The sequence below is a fragment of the Garra rufa genome, chromosome 3 (assembly GCF_049309525.1).
Source record: "Garra rufa chromosome 3, GarRuf1.0, whole genome shotgun sequence".
Classification (NCBI taxonomy): domain Eukaryota; kingdom Metazoa; phylum Chordata; class Actinopteri; order Cypriniformes; family Cyprinidae; genus Garra; species Garra rufa.
Window position 1 is genome coordinate 19,498,860 of NC_133363.1, and position 20,001 is coordinate 19,518,860.

The 20,001-nt window shown below is 37.6% G+C and overlaps 1 protein-coding gene across 1 annotated transcript in view; it reads left to right on the forward strand.

Moving 5' to 3' along the window:
- The first annotated feature begins 8,716 nt into the window (after positions 1–8,716).
- Positions 8,717–20,001, forward strand: part of LOC141331516 (nuclear factor 1 B-type-like) — a 66,350-nt gene continuing 55,065 nt past the window's right edge. The window contains exons 1-2 of the mRNA XM_073836575.1: positions 8,717–9,153; positions 12,402–12,933. Of these exons, the coding sequence (XP_073692676.1) occupies positions 9,127–9,153; positions 12,402–12,933 (559 nt within the window). The 5' untranslated portion in view covers positions 8,717–9,126. The remainder of the gene's footprint in view (positions 9,154–12,401; positions 12,934–20,001) is intronic.

Sequence of the window (20,001 nt, forward strand, 5' to 3'; positions counted from 1 at the left end):
GGATTAAAATCGCAAAGAAAACTAGTCCTGTCCAAATACTGTAGGACTTGTGTTCTATAATATGAATGTGTGTAGTTTGAATGTAATCCAGATGTACTGCATTTACAATGTTGTCATATGACCTACCATTGTAAGAGTGCAACAGTGCCTGCACACTTTTTCAGCTGCCTTGGTTCCAGAAGTATTTTTCCGATAGGGACTTAACAAAGTTTTTGTTAAACAGATAAAGGCTAAAACCCAAACCAACCAGCTACATTCCAAACTTTGATTCGATGCATAAAGAGTATTTCAAAAATGGACAAAAAGAAAAAGGTACAAGACTTTGCACTTAGTAGTTTTAATAAGGAAAAGACATCCCGTACATTCATGTGATGCATGGCAAACTTCATAATTAAATTAAAAAAGTTTTTCTTGTCTCTTACTACTTTTACCATAGAAAGATGTGGTAAAGTAGTAAGTATTATGCAAGTATGCAATTTTGAATTCCTCAGCTCTGAATTTGGACATCCCATTTTTTTTTTTTTTTTTTTTACTTTTTCTTGTCTATATGCTAAGGAAGTATGCATATTCGGATGCACCTGAGTACTTTTTGAATGCTTTTGGAATACTGGCTCTTATATGTTTACACGTGGAGACTACTTTCAAAAAGCTGTAAAAAAAAGCATATATTAGTATGCATACTATCTGTTACTTTATCTTTTAGAGATCAGATGGAGGGCATTTTGAAGAGAATGATCGACCAGGGGTTCTTTAACTGTTACAGCAATGTGTAGCCATGCCTGACGAAGATCTGCTTAGGGCAATTAGGAAACAAAAGACCTCTTTGTTCTAAACAGGGTTGGGGGGTCGATGGGGGGACGTTAAGAAAGAAAGGAGCCTTGAGAGAGGAAAAAGGGAATCATCAAGGTATGGACCAGAACTGCTTCATGGGAGACTAGTGTGTATAATTGTAACCTGACCACTTATATTAACTGTTCTCAGAGCTTTAAATATAGGAGAATTAAGTATAAGATTATGAATTAAGGTCATAAATAATAATTGAGTAGTAAGGCTGAGTTTAATGCTATAACCGGTTATAACTAGTCTTAACTAGTCTTTTTAAAACCTTATGAAGATGCCACAAGATCCACACAAAAAAAAAAAAAAAAAAAAATGTAAAAAACCTCTTTCTGTCACACTTTTGTTTAAACCTTAATTCACCCAATACATACATGCTTACAACCTAAATGCCTGTCAGCAGAACAAAATGTGAGACCTGCAGATAAATTAAGATTATATAATTTGTTGGTTACCTGCACTCTAAATTGTTTCATGAGAAGAATCATTGGAGGAAATATTACAACTCTAAACTACTAGTATTACAACTCTAGTCTAGAAACATCTTTCTTTAAACAAAAAAAAAAAAAAAAAAAAGAAGAAGAAGAGCACAAAAAGATTTTTTTGAAAAATGTGAGAACAGTTGATGGTCCCCATTGACTTCCATAGTAAGGAAACAAATTCAGAAATGTATACGCTTCAGTGCTGAAACTATCCAGTGCTAAATGATAAGAAATCATTTAAATATACACAGTCAAACATTTACAGCGGACTTATTAAATAGTATAGCTGTGGCAACTGGCGGATTCTCATCACTAGTACAGGGATTCAAACCTCCATACTCTCGCAGTTTGATTGCTCATCTCTGCTCTAATTTCTTGCAATATTTATAGGACTCAACATTGCACATGCTATTATTGATATCCTTAACATGCCCTTTTAAACCAAAACTTTTAATGTGAGGTGAGCACAAGAAAACAACTTAAGTATTTATGACGCTGTTTGTGTAGAAAACCCCCCTCTTTATTAAAGATGAAAGATAAAATCGGACCACGATGCTTCTATAGTTGTGGCTAATGAAGATGCACATTGTTACAGGAACATGTGTTCTGAGACCAGACAAAGGCCTGCAGGGATGCACATTTCATGCGACATAGGTGCATGTTTGTCCTGTCATTCAAGACCTATTGAAGTGGGGAGGGAGACAGACGCACATAGAGAGAGAAAGCAAGCACACAGCAGTTTTGCCTGGCACTTCTGTGGAGGCCTGCTTTTTCTCGTAGCTGAAGGATTTGCAATGCATGCACGGATGTGTGTGTGTGTGTGTGAGTGTGAATGGGACGCAGCAGTTTTGGCAGGATTCCATGTTTACTATAAGCTTTCTCCTTGTTTATTTGAGCGTGCATCTCGTTGTTGCTCTTGTTGGCTGGTTCGTGATGGCTGGTTCGTAGTAGCGAGGAACAAGGATAGTCTTTCATGGTTGTCAACAGGTGCAAAAGAGCTCCCTCTGCATGTCTTTGAGTGTGTGTTTGTGTTTTTTGTAGCTTTTGATGCACAAGTGAGAGCATTTTAAAGATGAATCACAGGCAAAGATATAGGAAAGAAGTAAAGTAACATTAAAAAAATAAAATGACATTGTAACAAATAACACATACATGTTTCTAACTCTAATTGCATTTTGCTACATTTCAAGCAAATGTGTAAAAGAAATAAAGCTTTTTTTTTTCCCCAAAAATAATTTTTAATTATTTGACACCCTTGATGGTAAAGATTACACTGGTAAAATACTGGTTTGGGTCATTATTGATGCGTTTCCATTATTACATTAGCTACACTTTAGTAGTCTCTGCCATCTAAGTAACAGTCAGAAATATCAGTGTCTAAAATTACTTTAGGTGCGGTAATCTCAACTGGACACAGTAAGATAATTAATCAGTCTTTATCTCTGCCAAGTTTTCCTAATAATCCATTTGTAGCAGTGGTTTCCTATACATAGTCGTTTGCTGCCCTCTGGTGCCTAAATCTTCTGGTGCGTACATATTAAAACAGCGGTGGATGTCTTAAAATAATCCCAAAAACATAACGATCAGTCAGATGTTGGTTATGCTTGTATGGTCCTCTTTGTCGTCCCTGTAGAGGAAAAAATAGTTACATAGTAAAAGTACTAATTTCAATAAAATAGAGGTTTAAAAGTAAAACAACTGTAAAAAAAAAAAAAAAAAAAAAAAAGACAGTATATAGCCTACAGTGTCACTAGTGTATCCTGCAGACTTCTATGCGATTTAGATTTTTCTTCATTATTTTCAGAATATGAACATATAATTTTGTCACTCAAAATAACAGCCTTACGTAGAAATTGCTGCTGTGACCCGGATTCGAACCGAAATTGCAGGGGCCACAACGCAGAGTAGCCTACTAACCACTATACGAGCACGGCACAAGGAGCTCTAATAGCCAGTTCCCTACCGCATCCTTGTGGGCTGAATGGAAACTGCGCTGTACGTACACTCTGCCTCATAACTTCTGGAACAGTGATGTTGGTGCCGCACATTTTGCCTTAGAAAACAGAATTTTGAGGTTATTTACATAATACATTGATCGACAAAGAGTAACGATTTTATTCTAACCCAATATTTATTTTTATATAGGTCTAATCAAAAGAAATAACCAGATTTGTTTTACTGTTTAACGGTTTGATGATTTTTTTTTTCTTTGAAGGTCCTAATTGATCCAGGATAGAGTATTATGCCAGTTTAATTACAAATATAACGACACTCCGAGTAGCACATAGCCTACTATTAACTAACCGGCTGTACTTAACACGTTGCCACTTCTTTTTGTCTGTCACGTCGATTCATGTAACATTCCAAAAGGTGCTCTCATAAAATAGACAAATACAAATATGGCCTTGTAACGCGATATGATAAAAACATTCAGGCCACTTATAAACAAAGACCACTTACATTACAAAACTACATATTAAACAAAAACATAGCTAATAATAGTATAATATTATACAAACGTGCCGCGTGTGCCGCTGAACAAAAAAGGATGTCGTCTAATTGTTAAACATTAGTGTTTTAGCACAATTAAAAGATATTCCAATTATGAAGCCGAATTACTCAAAATATGTCAAATCCATCCATTCATTCATTTCCCAAACGGCTTTATCCTCTGCAGGGTCGCAGGAGGCTGAAGCCCAGCGTCTCGGGCCACAGACGGAGGACACCCTGAAAGGATGGCCATTGTGTGTAAAATGTGATATTAAGTTACAGTCTTTTTATTTAACCAAAGTTACATTATTCACCTGGGAAGTAGCCTGAGCAGTATATATGTATAAATGACTTATCAATTTCATAGCTATTAATACTTAGATATATGCTCATGTTCATCTAACTCGAGCAGTTATAATAAAATGTATAAGCTGATAAAATAGATGGAAAACGTAATACATAGTTTTATAAATAGCTACAAATTATTGCAGTTTTTGGTTGGTCAATGTGGCCCCCAAGAAACATGTTCTTCTTTAACACAAAACGGACGGTATTTGAAAGGTTGCTTGGTTATAGAGATAGTGTCATTAAAAACAAACAAACAATAAATTCGCATTGCCATAAATGACTTGACTAGTAGCCTATAATCTAATGTATATACAAATATATAATTTATACATAAAATATTTAAACTCATTAAATAACTAAATTATTTGATAATTATTGATTGTCAAGGTAATTTTGAATTGTGTCTCAAGCGATAGAGAAAGCACTAGAATAAATGTTAGGCCTACATTAATTAATAATGTAGAAACCCCACTAAATCATAGTAGAAAAGCGCTTCTAGGTATCAGAGTGAAATGTATAAATTGAAATAATGAGATAGTAATAATAATAACAACAACAATAATAAAAACGTTTTAACATCTTTTGCGGAAAACTATGACGTAAAAAGGAGGCAGATCGGACGTGTAAAGCTATGTGTAGTCTTCAATCACTTTTAGACGGTCGCATGTCCGATTAACTGATTTATGGTAGGCTAGACTTAAAAAGGAGTGGCATAGGCTATATTTATTCAAAAGCAGCAGGTCATTGGTTTGCTTTTATGAAAACATTTTCAACTGTTTGCCGGTATTAAAAATCAGTTTGCACATTGAAAGGCAACGATGTTTTTAAAACAATAAATATATTGATGTAGCATAATAAACACTCCAGAGATTCACTCGTAGGACCTGACGAATGCTAACTGAACAGCGAAATACTAGATTTCCTAACATGTGAAAAAGAGAAAACTCTTTTTAATCGTTTAGTTCATTCTCTTATTTAGCCTACTCAATGGTCTAAATAGAAACTGAATCTTTATGATAATTTTTAGACATTTGAAACGAAATATCAATCTGATACAGCGACCCACTGATTCGTCCGCTGTGTATACGTACTGCTCAAGTAAGAGTAATTTATGAGTTATGACTAGAAAAGTTTGGCGTTGACGTCTCGAGTCTAGAGAATAGAATACCCCTGTACATGAAATGAAGTGAACTTACGGAGGCAGTATCGAGGCTCGCTGTGCACACGCGACACATATCCAAACTCATGTGAAACTTGACAGGCACAAGGGAACAGAATTAACTAAACTCTTCAGATGGACATCGGTGTTTCTATACGTTAATAATGGTTTCCTGTCCTCCGCTCACCACTGCGCTTTGCCAAAGTTTACGTCTAAGAATTTGGAGCCCTTTCGCTTCATTTCGTACCACACTCCACCTTCTCGATAATGCTCCAACAAGCCGTGTGTTTTACAAGTGCGACAATGTAAACTTGAATAAATGATTCATTTAGTATAAGTCGCTTATCTTGGTAGGTTAATTTTTAGTGAGCCACGAGTACAGTCACAACCAATACGAACTTTTCTACGTGACGACTTGTGTCGTGGAGAGCAAAGTTGTCCCAAAATGATAGTGTTCATGTGGGTGTCCGGATCGGCACGCTTGATTATAGCTGAGAGAGTTATAAAAGCTCGTATATCTGACAGAAAAAGATATACATTAGGTACATAACTATAACCTTATACAATTTCCTCTGTTAAAATTCTAGACAAAAAAATAACAATTAAACATAATTAATTTGTCATATTACATACAGTGTTTAATAGAAGTGCTATTTCTGCATAGTTCGAATGATTTTGTAACCTAAATGAAAGACTCAAGGATCTGAACATTTTGTTAAGATCAACACATAATGCATGTCTTGTGGCATATGTAAAACATGAAATTCGATTAACTAATAATTGCAATTGCAAATATATGCAATTGTTGCAGTTTATTTTTATCTGTTTATAAGTGACGTGCGGTATAATTCTTACTCAGTTTTAACACTTATGACCCTGTGTTTATGTCTGCTTTAATGACATCGATAAACACGCTCAAATTCGTGTTTCATTCTTGCTGTTGGACTCGTGTGTGTGTAAGCGGGGCTCTGGTGTTCTGGTCTGGATCAGTGCCATCATTGTGCTCTCAAACAGTGTTATCTTTATTTGCTATACTATAGAGAATCTTAACAATGTTTTAGTAATATATGTATGTGTGTGTCCACCGCAAACATGCAAAACAAGGTGTCTTAAGATTATGTGTCAAAATAGGACACACACCAACAAAAAACATGAAGGATATGAGAACCGCTATTATCAATTAAATTTAAATAGTTTTTTTTTTTTTTAAATAATAATAATACGGATTGATTTAATAGTTTTTATTTGCTTTCATGCTTGTCCACAAAGAATTCTTGATCCAATGCCAAAATGCATACAGGAATTTGACCTATCTTCAGCCACTAGCCTAAATTTCTCCCGGTCTCGGTTTGATGGGACTTGGTCAATGTTAATATGCAAATAGTGACACTGCCTGCCGAGCGGAAGTGAGGGGCCTAGGGCATGGAACGCAGAGCGGAGCTCCGCCGGTGCGCCAGCCAATCAGAAACGAGGATGTAATTCCAAATGCGCAGCTACGTTTGGCTGCTGCCTGCGAGCAACAGCGACTACAGAGAGAGAAAGTGAAGGCGCAGACCTACCCACTTCCAAAAACTCAGCCTATTCTGGATCGCGTTCAACTTAACCACCAAAAGCTATCCAAAAAGACTGACTTGCAGAGGAAGGAAGATAAAAAAATATCAGAGGTGCTCGCTGAGCTGATTTTGCCGCCTGTCTGACAAGAATTCTCTTCCGGTGTTCATTTTTGTAAGCACTACAACGTGAAACGAAAAGAGAGAGAGAGAAAAAAAAAATAAAAAGCACAAATTTTTGAACTTGAGACATGTGAGCGTACCGGCTTCAGTTTCATCCGGCCTTCAGGAACCCCCTTCAATTCCATGCAATACAGTGCAATGGTACGTTACGATGTAAAACACTGTCTTACTAACATTTGTGAATATTTTTCTCGAGTTGCTGTGTTGCGCGTATGTAACTTCAAAAGGGCAATAGCATTACGTTTCACCGTTAAAATGAACAAGACACTTTAAAACTGCAGACAAAATGATAGTAATGTTGGATTGTTTATGTCATGCACTGGCAAACGTCCCATATGGGTCATATCATTGTGTCAGAAGTCGAGTTTGTGCCTCTTGGCATGCATCCTATGTTAGCTAAAACTCTCCCCTATTGAATAGCAGCGCACTTCTGGCACGAAGCAGCAGAGCGAATACCTGGACAAGTCTTGTTAATATTTACTCACACTGTTCTCCTGTCATTTAATTGTTCGTCTGGCACGGTTTACGTAACTGCACTTGCTGTCTTTTTTCACATTGTATAAACTTTTTTCTTTCGATAAATGATACTTTATATCTTAAAAAGGTTGCGTTATGTACACGTCGATGTTTGTTTTCAGAATAGTTTACGTCCACAGACTGATCCATTGTTTTACCATGAACACGTTTGGACTTTGTTGCGTCGTGCTTTTGTTGCGGTCCATTGTAGTTACAATTTAGTAACTGATTTAGTCTTCTTCATGAAGTTATTGTTGAACGTCTTATGAGTTGGACGGAGGAGGTGGGCTTTGACTTTGACAGAAGAGGCAGATGAAAAGCATCGGCAAAGGCAGAAGCAAATCATTATCTGTCCAGCAACCAAACTGGCCCTGTAGCCATTTCTCACTGGTGTACACAGTAGAACCGTACACTACTGTCGGCATTTCACCTTTCTCCCAAAATGAAACGGCTGTTAAGTAGTTATGTTATAGTAGCACAGAAATCACATTATACATTAATAAAACAATTCATTTATTCAGTTTTGACTTCTTTTGCGAACGTTGTAGGCCCAAATTTAAATTCGCATCAGTAGTAATAGGCTAATCCGTGCTTTTCCAAGCGTATGATGTAATACCAGAACCTTGATGTTTTATAAGTAATGCTGTTTCTCTGTTTTGGTTTGTAATAGCTGATAGTGAAAGTAAACTTAAACCAATGTCTAGGCAACGTAGGCTAGTCAAAAATGACTTTCTTTGAGTACCCCGATATGATTTGTTCATATAAGCAGCACATTTTGTTTTATTTAAGGTATTTGCATTTGTTGTTTCTCTATTGTAAACAGGTATGAATGGTCTAATTGTTTTTTATTTGTGATGAAAGAAACCAGCAAAAATCTTTACATATTTTATTGTGCTCGCAAGCTGTGCTTTATCGTGTTTCATAGTTTTACATGCCTGCCCGAAGTGCTTGCCATGAAAAATAATGATACTTCTATAAAAAAGTGGGAAATTGCTTAAATCTTTGTCAATGTCACGGAGGTGCAGTCGAGGTGGGCTGGAAATATGGGATATGCGCTTGCTGGAAGAGGAGGAGTATGACTGTGTAATTAAAGGCGAAAAAAAAAATCTTCAGACTGATTTGTTAGGCTCCAGCAGACCAGAGGGTGTTACCGGCCCATATTATATCAAGTTTGAAAAGCAAACACATGATCAGAAATTAGGCGCCTTCAAGTTTTCTTATAGCACGTGCGATAATTTATTAAAGATTTCTCTTTAAAACTCAACTCTCAGATTCCGGTAGCTTTTCGCTCCGCGACGGGTTCATCTCACGCGCTGTGGATCAGTCTACATTCACTCCGTTTTACAATCTTTTGTGGTCTTAAACAGCGGCCAGGATCGATTAAATGCTAAGTGTGGGATCTCCAGTTGTTCTCTGGTGCCGGATAAGAGAGTGTTTTTTTGAATGAGGATATCAGGTCTTAGTCAAACGTGCACGGCGCAGCACGGGCTCTGAAGAATGAAGCGATAATATCAATCATCTCTGATACCCTTCAGGACTTTGAATAACAGCGCGATCTACGATGTATTCGCCGATTTGTCTCACACAGGTATATGCCATATTTTTGAATTATCACTGTGAAGGTAATTTCTGATAGTTATTTACTTACATTACGCACTGTGCTTTGATTCATTGAAAACTGCTGCAGTTACAGTCTATATGCGCATTTATTGTACATTCCCTCTACATCCCCTCTTGTTTTTTTTTTTAAGTATAGTAGCAACTTCTTCTACGTCGGTCTTACTTTTGTCATTGAAATATATCTGCAACCTTTAAGCAACACTCCTAAAAATAAAGATTTAAGAAGCCGTTTCGAATAACCTTTTTCAAATTAAGAACATTCACTCTCTAGTTCTTAAGAAAGCCATACTACGTACTGGTACTTTAAATTACCCCAAATCAGTACCCTAATCTGACAAAACTATAGGCTAGTAATGTACAAGAACTTTTTTCACAGAGCCATATAATCGATTTACAGCGAGACATGGTTCTTGATGTTTCTTTGAAGAAACACCGAGGAAGTATTTATATGAGTGCAGTCGATTTTAAATTTAAAGCATTTTTATTTAAAGTATCCAACGGACATTCAGCTTAATGTAGGCACTATATTGGGTGATGTGATACAATGCGCACATCACTTATGAAGCTGAACAGACCAGTGTTCACTTAAAATTGATCTAATTTCATGTCGTCCGTATATTACTCGATTTATTTAGCTATAGAAATTCATGTGATTGAACATAACAACGATTTATGAGGTGAACAACAGGGAGATGTCTCAATACTGTTAATCTCTATGCTATTTCAAACGCGAGGTTAGGACAGTAACTTTGAATTCACTTTTCGAGAGCTCACTGTTTAGCCTTACCTTCAACTAAAGAAAACTTTCTTTAGTTTGAACTGGGAGCTCCTCTCACAGAGCGAATTAAGATTAAAACAATGATAAAGGTTGATTCAGCTGTTGGACAGAGTCAGCCGGCTTTGGCTGACACAATTTTACTGTTTATATTTTCCTTGGCATCAGAGAGTGATTGACTGAGATATGGTGAGTGCAGAGGACCTCGAGCCTGCGCAGCCCACAACCTCGTGTTACACTTTTAAAATCCGTCTGTTTTTTAAGGACATTTATTTAACATTATGACAACAGATAAATGTGTTTTCATTTCATATTACATTTACTATGAATTTAATATTAGATTGTTGGGATATGTGATCTAGCAAGGCCTTAGTAATGTATTAACGTACAATATGACATAAAATAGTAATTAAATAATAGTCCCATGGCTTCTTTGTGGTCAAATATTTCTTTTCTTGTCATTAAACTAACAGTAAAGTAAAACCGATTGAATAAAGATCTTTTTTGCATACTGTCTGTTTTGTTATCTCACTGTGTGTAATTTGTTGAGAGGACTTTGCAGTGAGAATACTACACTACAGGTAGCGTGAAAACTCACACGTGAGTTATAATTTTTCTTGTGCAACACACAATTTTGCACATTGTAGGGTGAAGGATTGCACATGCATTTCAAAGTTGTGTAATTTATTTCTATACAGTGGTTGATTGTGGGCTATGTGTGTGGGGCTGTCACTGAAATACAGGCAGTGGGGTACTGGTTGTGGTTTCCCAAAGAGCTGCCGCCTGCCTGCACACAGAACAATATGTGGTTTAACTCTTCTTAGATCCATTCACTGCAGTTCTTGTTCATATTTCAATGTGACAGTGGAAAAAATACAGAAAAGTTTGCGTGCATAAAGGTGGTCTTCTCTTTTTCATTGTGTTGAGATTCTCGCACACTTGCTCTCATTGTCTTTTTACCTTTTTAAACCTTCTAGTTCATTGATAAGAATTTACAATGTTTATATTGATATTTTGATATTTTAAATATTTAGTTTTATTTTCTTGCATTAAAAAAATATTAAGGGAACCTTCAGAAAGTGGTAGTATTTGTCTTTCAGTGTTTAGTGTGAAAAGTTTTCTGTTTTAAAACATGATTAAAATTGCTTGATAATATTAAAACTTTTTCTTTTGGTGATGGGGTGTTGAGGAGATTGTGTATGTGTGGAAAAAAATGAGCAAATGTTACTCAATGGTCTGTAAAATTGGCATCTGCGTTTGCTCAGTTTGTAGTGTAAAGCTATATAACAAGTTGAGGCATATGAAGACAAAAAGCAAGTGTGAATTAGCTGTGCCACTTTTTTGATGAGTCGGGCCACTTTAGTTTTGGTTTGGCATTTTAATGCCACTCTTACTCAAACAGATTTGCGGCCTGAAAAATGTGACTTTTGTGCCAAGATGCCATTTTCATTGTCCATCTCGGTTTGATTTTAGAGGGCCTTGGTATAATCGTGGTACATTAATGCTAACAAATTAAGTGATTCCCAAGGACAGCAAACACCTCCTTATAGTAAAGAGTAAAACCTGAAGGTGTAAAATAGATTTTTTTCACTCTACCATGTTTAGTTAAAAGCTTTAACCAATACTTCTGACCTTGTGTAGGTTTGTACTCTCATTTTAAACAAAAGACATGTCCCCATTTGTTGTGATGTCTTTGCAAGTGTGGTGGATGATCATGCCCTCAGTTGTCCTTGTCTATCTATTCATTTTTCCAGGATTCTGAGAGGTTCTGCAGGGCTCTGTGGTAGGGGCTGTTTTAGGAATGCAGGGCACTTTGATAAGAGATCTGGAAGTATGGGGGGAAGGGGGTGGGATGCATGCTCTCCTGTGCCAACACACGGACTGGTGCTTTGAGCATGGCTGGAGAAGGAGAGTGAGTGAGTGAGAGAAGGGGGTTAGAGAGAGAAAAGGGGAGTGAGTGATTGGTGATTCTGGAACTGTCTGCTCTACGCTGGCACGGTGTGGGCAGACGCAGTAAACAGTGGCATTATTTTTCAGCGTGCCTTCGACACCTGCAGGCAGGCCAGCGCTGCCTGCCATTGCAGTGGAGATGGTAGATGAACGTTTCATGTTGATGCTTTAAAATCTCATTTGAAATAACTTTAGTGCTTAAAAGTTCTTTAAAAGAAGGAAATGGAATGCTAGAGTTAGAAAAATATATTTACAACTGGTATTTGTAACTGTAACTCTGTTTAATGCTTTTCTGGGCCATTAAATGGCCCTTTGTATAACTTTTATCTACTAATAATTGATTTTTATCTGAAATGATTTCTGCACTGTTTTTATCCTTTTTTGTTTTTCGCTACACGGGCTGTTGGCTAATTCAGACGGGAACCCATGCCAAAAGGTCACTTCTGCTCCTGCTCAATTTTTCTCTTTTTTCCCTCCCTCTGTCTTCTCAGGATGAATTTCATCCCTTCATCGAGGCACTGCTTCCTCATGTCCGTGCCATAGCCTACACCTGGTTTAACCTGCAGGCACGAAAGCGCAAGTACTTCAAAAAGCATGAAAAGCGGATGTCCAAGGATGAGGAACGGGCCGTGAAAGACGAGCTGCTCAGCGAGAAGCCTGAAATCAAACAGAAGTGGGCGTCCCGTCTCCTGGCCAAGCTGCGCAAGGACATCCGGCAGGAGTACCGGGAAGACTTTGTGCTCAGTGTAACGGGCAAGAAGCACCCATGCTGCATTCTCTCCAATCCCGATCAGAAGGGCAAGATCCGCCGAATCGACTGCCTGAGGCAGGCTGATAAAGTGTGGCGGCTGGACCTGGTGATGGTCATCCTGTTTAAAGGTATTCCGCTGGAGAGCACAGATGGGGAGCGGCTGGTCAAGTCCCCGCACTGCACCAACCCGGCACTTTGCGTCCAGCCCCACCACATTACTGTCTCGGTGAAAGAGCTGGACTTGTTTCTGGCATACTACGTCCAGGACCAAGGTAAGTCCGATGAGAGGTTGGGAAATAACATTCATTGAATTTAGGTGCTACTATTAACTAGCAGACTGAAGGGTGTGAAGACAAAATAAAAATAAATGTCTAATTGTTATGTATATAAGACTAAGGGCATACATTTCTTGTGTTCCATGCAAGGGAAGTAAAAAAACATCTAATTTTGTACATTTAAACAGTGTGTTAAATGTTTATATTTAAAGATTTTACATTTCACAAATTTGTTGGCATATAAAAGTGACAAAAGTCTATTAGCTCTGGAATCACATGCACTTGTAAGAATATGCTAGAAACAAACATTTCAGCATGATTCATATAAACATACACATTTCCCTCATTATATTAATATATGCTAAATATAGATTTCCTAATGTGAAGAATTTCTGTAAATGGCACAATTACACAATAACGTTCTCACAGAAATCTTTTTGTATTTTTAAAAATGTCCCCCTTTTTTATTGTCAAGTTCTTAGCTAGAGTTGTTCCAGTAAATTTCTGATCATTTAACACTCTTATTTTTTAAAGCAAAGTAAAGGGAAAAATCAGCACACTTACATCTACCTTCACATTTATTTATTTAGCATAAACTTTTATCCACAATGATTTACAAATGAGCAATGCTACAACTTAAACTATTCCTTTTATCTCCACTTAAAGTAATTTTCTGTTTGAAAAAACAAAAACAAAAAACATTTTAATATTATAAAAGTGTTGCTTTTGTGACTATCTGAATGTTTTCACAAAGAGTTGGTTTATCGTCAGGCATGGCACCTCCATTTTGTGAAACTGACGTGCCAGGGTAAGCAGAAGGCAGAGTGGAGGGACAATAATGGTTGCCACTGGCACCATGGTTGGCATCAGAATCTCTTTTGTGTCTTTGTAAGATGGCGTGCATTCGCCTGTTGGCACTCACACGGCAACCTAAATCCCTCATATACGGCTTTTAATAGATCATAGTCACTACTCTTGTTTTTAAAAAAAATATATAAATAAATATAATAAATATATATCTTTATTATATATTTCTTATTATATATATAATGTTGTTTAACATATGAGTAATTTGTATATATGTTCTAACAGCTTCAAATGATTTTACCTATTTGTGTAACATAATCATTTGATGTTGCTGACTGATGTTATAAATGTTAAAGATATTTCTAACCTTTTTATAATCTGAAAAAAGAAGAATAGAAGAGAAGAAACTAATCAAGTAAATTAGTGTCAGAAAATAAATATTGGGTTCTCTGTTAAAGACTTACCATGCCATTGCGGCGTGTTTTGCCTCTAGTATCCAGCGCCCATCTCTAGACAATGCTCTCGCATTGTGCCAGTGCACCCAGGGCGGCCATTTTGTTAGCGTTGTGCCAGGAGAGTGGTAGGGAGAGTGCCAGCGACTGAGGATTTGGTATCAAACCCTCTTTGTCTGCTTGCTGCATGCCTTTGATTCGTTAGTTGGCATCCGCAATGCAGTGAGCACGGAGGAAAGTTTCCTGATGGCAGTGGAATGGCAGTTGACATTATTCACTTTTATAAAGCAAAATCAAATCGAATGTGAAGCAAAAAGAAATCTTTACCCACATCATAAAAGAAATTGTGGTCGTGGTCCCTGGCTGTGAAATTGAAAAAAGTAAATTACATTTGAAACTGAAGAAAGAACTGAAAAAACAAAAAAAAACAAAACAAAAAACATTTCATGTCTGTATGTCAGCGAAGGGTTCTTTGTAAGGTGGCTGCAAACCATGTTCTATTACAACAACCGTTTTACATTTTCACAATATAATTGTAAGTATTTTGACACTACAACACAACTACTGTTATGTGTGTACAATTTGTAAATGATTGTGTTTTCTGGTTTAAATTTTCTGGTTTAAAGGTGTTTTAATTGCTGCACCTGGCATCTGTAAGGACATCAAACAGTTTGCCTTGGTATTAGGCTTAGCAGACTTGCCGGCATTAGTAATAGCAGCTTAGTAAATGCCCAGCTGAATACCCATTGAAAAGGTGGTCGAGAGGACAGGAATGAGGGGCGGCAGGCTTGTTGGTGGGCATCGTGCCATGCCCTGCTTCTGCACTTCACCAAGTCTGGCCATGCCATTGTGCCTGCACCTTTACGTGCGCTGTTCAGCTCCATTCTTTTGTAAAATAATTATAACATTATCAAGATCAGTTATTCTCTGTGAAAACAGTTCAGCAGAATTTACTTTCGATTAATTGCATTTCCAGTAAATGAGAAAGTAATGAAAAGAAGATACTTTGAATCTGTTTGTGATTATCGTTTACATTGTCCTATACCAATGTATTTCTATAAGCTGCAGTTATCTTTGCTTTGAAACATTTTAGTTAAAGTTACCACTCTCTAATTCCACATTAGTCCCTGCAAACCAAGTCTGTTCATGTGAAGTGATGCTCTTTTCACTCATAAATCATGACTCTCATTTACCAGGACACCTTTTAGGTTTCAATAATGCACCTTTGTTTTTGCGTCTGCTGCATTTTATACTGTGCACAAAAAATGGTAGGCTTTTTATACTAGAACAGTGACTGGGCAGAAATAGATTTGAAATGGGACCAGCCGGTTTATATCAAACAAGCATTTTTATTTTGTTTTAAACCTAAGCTATTTATTTTCCATTCCATTCTGGAATATGTTCACAACCTTTATCTCAGTGTTTACACTATCCTAAACATATGACATTACACAAAACCTCAAAAATGCCAGTGTAAATTAAGTGCTGGTTCAAGCCTCTCATAAATATTTACATTGGTCTGGCAGTTGGTTTGTTTCAAACACCTAGCTGTCCTATTGTAAAGCTAAGTAATTTAAGAAAATAAATTAACATTTAATGTGTAGATTTTTTGTGCAGGCACAGCTAGCGTTACTCAACAACTAGAAGGTGTTACACAATCACAATAGCTCATTGTATCAATAACAGTGTAAAGGTGCTGCGATTTCCTGCCCCAAACTCCCCAATGTTATTTTGGTCCCCTGTGAAGTAGTCAGTGTTTTATTGGCTGCTTTTCTGGTGTCGGGTGGATTATTTCTCATTTGTTCTAGCATGTTAAAGAGGTCTTGTTTTACGACTGCAGGACATAGCTTTTGCCCCTGGTGTCAAGACCTTGCTAAAGATGCGGAATGTGTCACGTGAAGTTTAATTGAGCACAACAGATCTTAAAAAAAAAAAAAAAAAAAAAAAAAAAAAAAATGAGGTGGCAGCGTGCGGCACGTGGGGGCAGGCCAGAGGGTCATTTCAGGGGGCACCTGGACCCCCAGCTTACTCATGACATTTGGATGCCTGGGTCAGTGGAGCGGTTGCCAACTCCTTGAGAAGAGCTGGTCATTCATCAAACTCCCTCTCTCAACTTGCCAGAGCCCCCATTACACAAATACACAAATACACACACACACACACACACACACACACTGATTTCTCATTGGGCCTTTATTAGTCATGTGTGTGTGCGCGCTCTGTAGAAGAGCTGTTTGCGCCTAGTTTTCCAGCTGGCTGAGTATACGGCAGGGTCAGGACTAGCCACATGACCTAGAGGTTGTCACTTCTGTCAGTGACTAAGTACAGCTTGTGGTTTCTCCACTTCTGCTGTCTGTCTTTTCCTATCTAATTCACTTTGTCCCTGATATCCACATACATGGAAAGTTAGACCAGAATTATTCTTGAAACCGCCATTTGATTTTTCTTCCTGATTAAGGACACTAGAGAAAACTCTGAACGCTGAACAGTTTGTGTAATTTTATTGTGTAAGCATAAGAGGTATTTTAGGGTTATGGAAAGATTTTAAATAAAGCCAAAATACAGCACATTGGATTTGTCTGCATTACACAACCAGTGTAGACCTATTCCTGAATAAACATTTCTTATGAGTCCTTTTTTATTTTATTTAATCATACACCCACAGTTTGCATCTAATTGTGAGACTTATGTCCATGTACATGCTTGTTCATATGACAGTGTGTAGTTAAAGGTGCACATCCTAGTTAATGACAAAAATAATAAAATATTTAACAACACTTTTGGTTGTTTAATATATAGTAAAGGACAATACTGACATGTATTGATTGTGCATTTAAAGAGGCTGTTTAAAATCTTTGTAAATGCACCTTTTGTAAGAATTATTTTATATGTTTTCCTTGAAATGATCTTACAATTTGACCATGGAACTGTATTTCTATTTCCTCCCAAACATTTAATTTTACAAGTACTAATGAATCATTAATGACTAGAGCTGTTAACTTCATTACAATTACCATCCCTATTCTCATGTTTTTATCTCTATATGGAGCTATGCTAAACACTACATTTTTTCTTGACATCCATGGGACACATCATCCCCATTGGCAGTGTTTGTAGACGCAATATGAACTCCAGTGTGCTGTAATAGTGAGAATTAAAGGGGCAGCTGGCTGAGACGAAACACACACACATAAATTGACCATTGACAATTTGGGGCCCTAACTGAAACTTCTAGGAAAACTGTTACAGAACTACATGTGTGTGGAATACAACAGGGCCACAGCATTTGTTTTTGTCTAGTCATTTATTTATTTATTTATTTGCTAATTGTTTCCATTGAGTCCTTATGGCAGAGGCAGTCAAGAGTTTGTCCTTTTGGAGAGAGACAAAAAAGTGTTCAGCACATCCACTTGATGGCCCGCAGCTACTGACTCGCTCCCAAAAATCAGTACAGATGGTCTCTTTTTCCACTCCCTCTTTTTCTCTCCCTCGCTCTTGGTTTCTGCTCTGAACCACACATTTGTTGGTGCTTTGCTTTCAAAAAAGAACTACAACGCACGACTTGGTTTCAGTTGTGGAAATGAAAGGCAATAGCTTCTGTTTGATGTTTTAGTACACTGGTGTACCGCCACATTAAACATAAAGAGGGAAAGAGAAGGAAGAAGGGGGGTAGCGGTGGAGAAACAGTGAAAGGATTTGCCACTACGACTTCAATCCAGAAGATAATCTTAGTGGCCTGTGGGTGTTGTGAGTTCTTTTCTGCTGAGTTTGCTCTGATTAAAGAGCCTGATTAACTAAAACACACATTTCTTTGCATCTCTGTTTATTCTTGCTTGCGAATCTGTACTAAAAGGTGGATTAAACAGGTTTTTATTCCAGAAACACTCTTTTCTTTAGCTACTAGTACATTTCTAATTATGTAAGCTGCAATTTTATGGTGGCATATATGTAGAACAGCTCATGCAGGCTGTTAAATACCAGAGCAGAGATAAAGACAGACATATGCTGGCCTTATTTAACCTCCACCATCCACCTTTTTTTTGAAGGAACTCAATCCCCTTCTACTCCAAGCAGCCCAATGGATGAATTTATGATGTAAGCATCACAGGAATGTTACTGGAAAACTTTCGGATCCACAACAATACTGTGGACAAATATGCCATACAAATCTACAGATGCTTCTGAATTCTAGGAGCTGGAAAACAGAGGGGGATGAGGTCGCTGTGCGTTTGTGCTGAGCATGCAGTGATGTCTCTGAAGCAGAGACTGCAGCACTGATTAGTATTCTGCATGGCCTGCGGTGACTAGCTCACGCAAAAGCCATAACCTATCGAACACATTCCCTTAGTCTAATCCATTTAGAGCTCCCTCCAGCTCTCTGGCCTCCCTTATTGATTCCCCCCTCCTCGTCCTTAGTCTCTCCTCTCAGCCTCGGTGTTGGTTCAATTCAGCGGTGTACTGTTACTCCACATGCTGCCGCAAAGGAAATCTCCCCCCACCCTTTCATTTGTTCTCTCTCTCTCGCTCTCTCCTTTCTTTTGGCTGTCTTATGCTTTGCACTTTGTTTCTTTTCTACCTTGTTGCCTGTTGCTTTTCTTTCTTTCTTTCTTGCTTGCTTGTTTGTTTTTTACCTTTCACTCTTTCCTTTCTTTTGTTTTTCTTTTTTCCTTTCATTGTTTCTTTCATGTATTTTGTTTTTTTATAGTTTCTTTCTTGAGTTCTTCCTTCAGTGTTTTTCTTTTGTTCTTTTTTCTTTCATTGTGTCTTTTTTGTTTTGTTAATAAGTATGTTCTTTCATTATTTCTTTATTTTATTTGTTTTTTCATTTTTTTATTCTTTCTATCTGTTGACTCTGAAGTTGCTTTTGAAGAAGTTAAGAGAAAAACAAATCTTTCTTCTTTCTTTCTTTCCTTCTTTCTTTCTTTCTTTCTTTCTTTCTTTCTTTCTTTCTTTCTTTCTTTCTTTCTTTCTTTCTTTCTTTCTGTCAGTTAATTTTCTTCTTCACAACACAATTTCCGTCTAAGGTGCTGTATTCTAGATTTTATAAACAGTTGATGTGTGTGTTGACTGAATACCATTGGGCTCAAGCACACTATAACTTCCTTCGTCTTCTTTCACACACTGTAATGTGTACATAAATCTCTGTGGTTACGAGGAGTGTGGAAGGGTCTGTGCTGCAGTGTGGGTGCAGCTTCACCCCGTGTCTGAGTGGGTGTCTGAGTGTGTGGTCGGGAGAAGGGATATTCCCTTTGGAATGTTTTATCAAACGTGGTGGAAGTGCAGCCTATCATTAATGTTGACTTAAATGCCAGAGTCTACTATCATGAAAAAATGGGAAAGTATGTTGGAAAATGAACTCTCTTTTGAGGGGGCACAGAATTTCCTGCTTTCCCTCTTGGCTTGTTTTTTTTTTTTTTTTTAACAAAGACTTATCTTGCATTACTCAAAGCTTCTATACATCTCCACATCATAGATGCAGACGGAGGCTTTGTGAGAACCCAGATAACTTTGCTTATCCCTGGGGCCCTCTTGACAAGAGAACCAGCACTGACCCCTCCTTCCCTCAAAATGAAGACGGATGGCCTCATCCTCCCTTACTGTATCTCACTGTATGGGGTGTCTGGGTCTTCCCCAACACCCCCCCCAAAAAAAAAACCCAGACTGGACCCCGCACCACTCTATAATGGCCTCTTCTAACCAAACATGGTTATCAGGCAGCTGTGCCAATGGAGATCTTCCAGGGAAATCTAGACAAAAGAGAAAGACAGAGGGTGCTTAGGGTGAAGGTAGCAGAGAAACCCATATT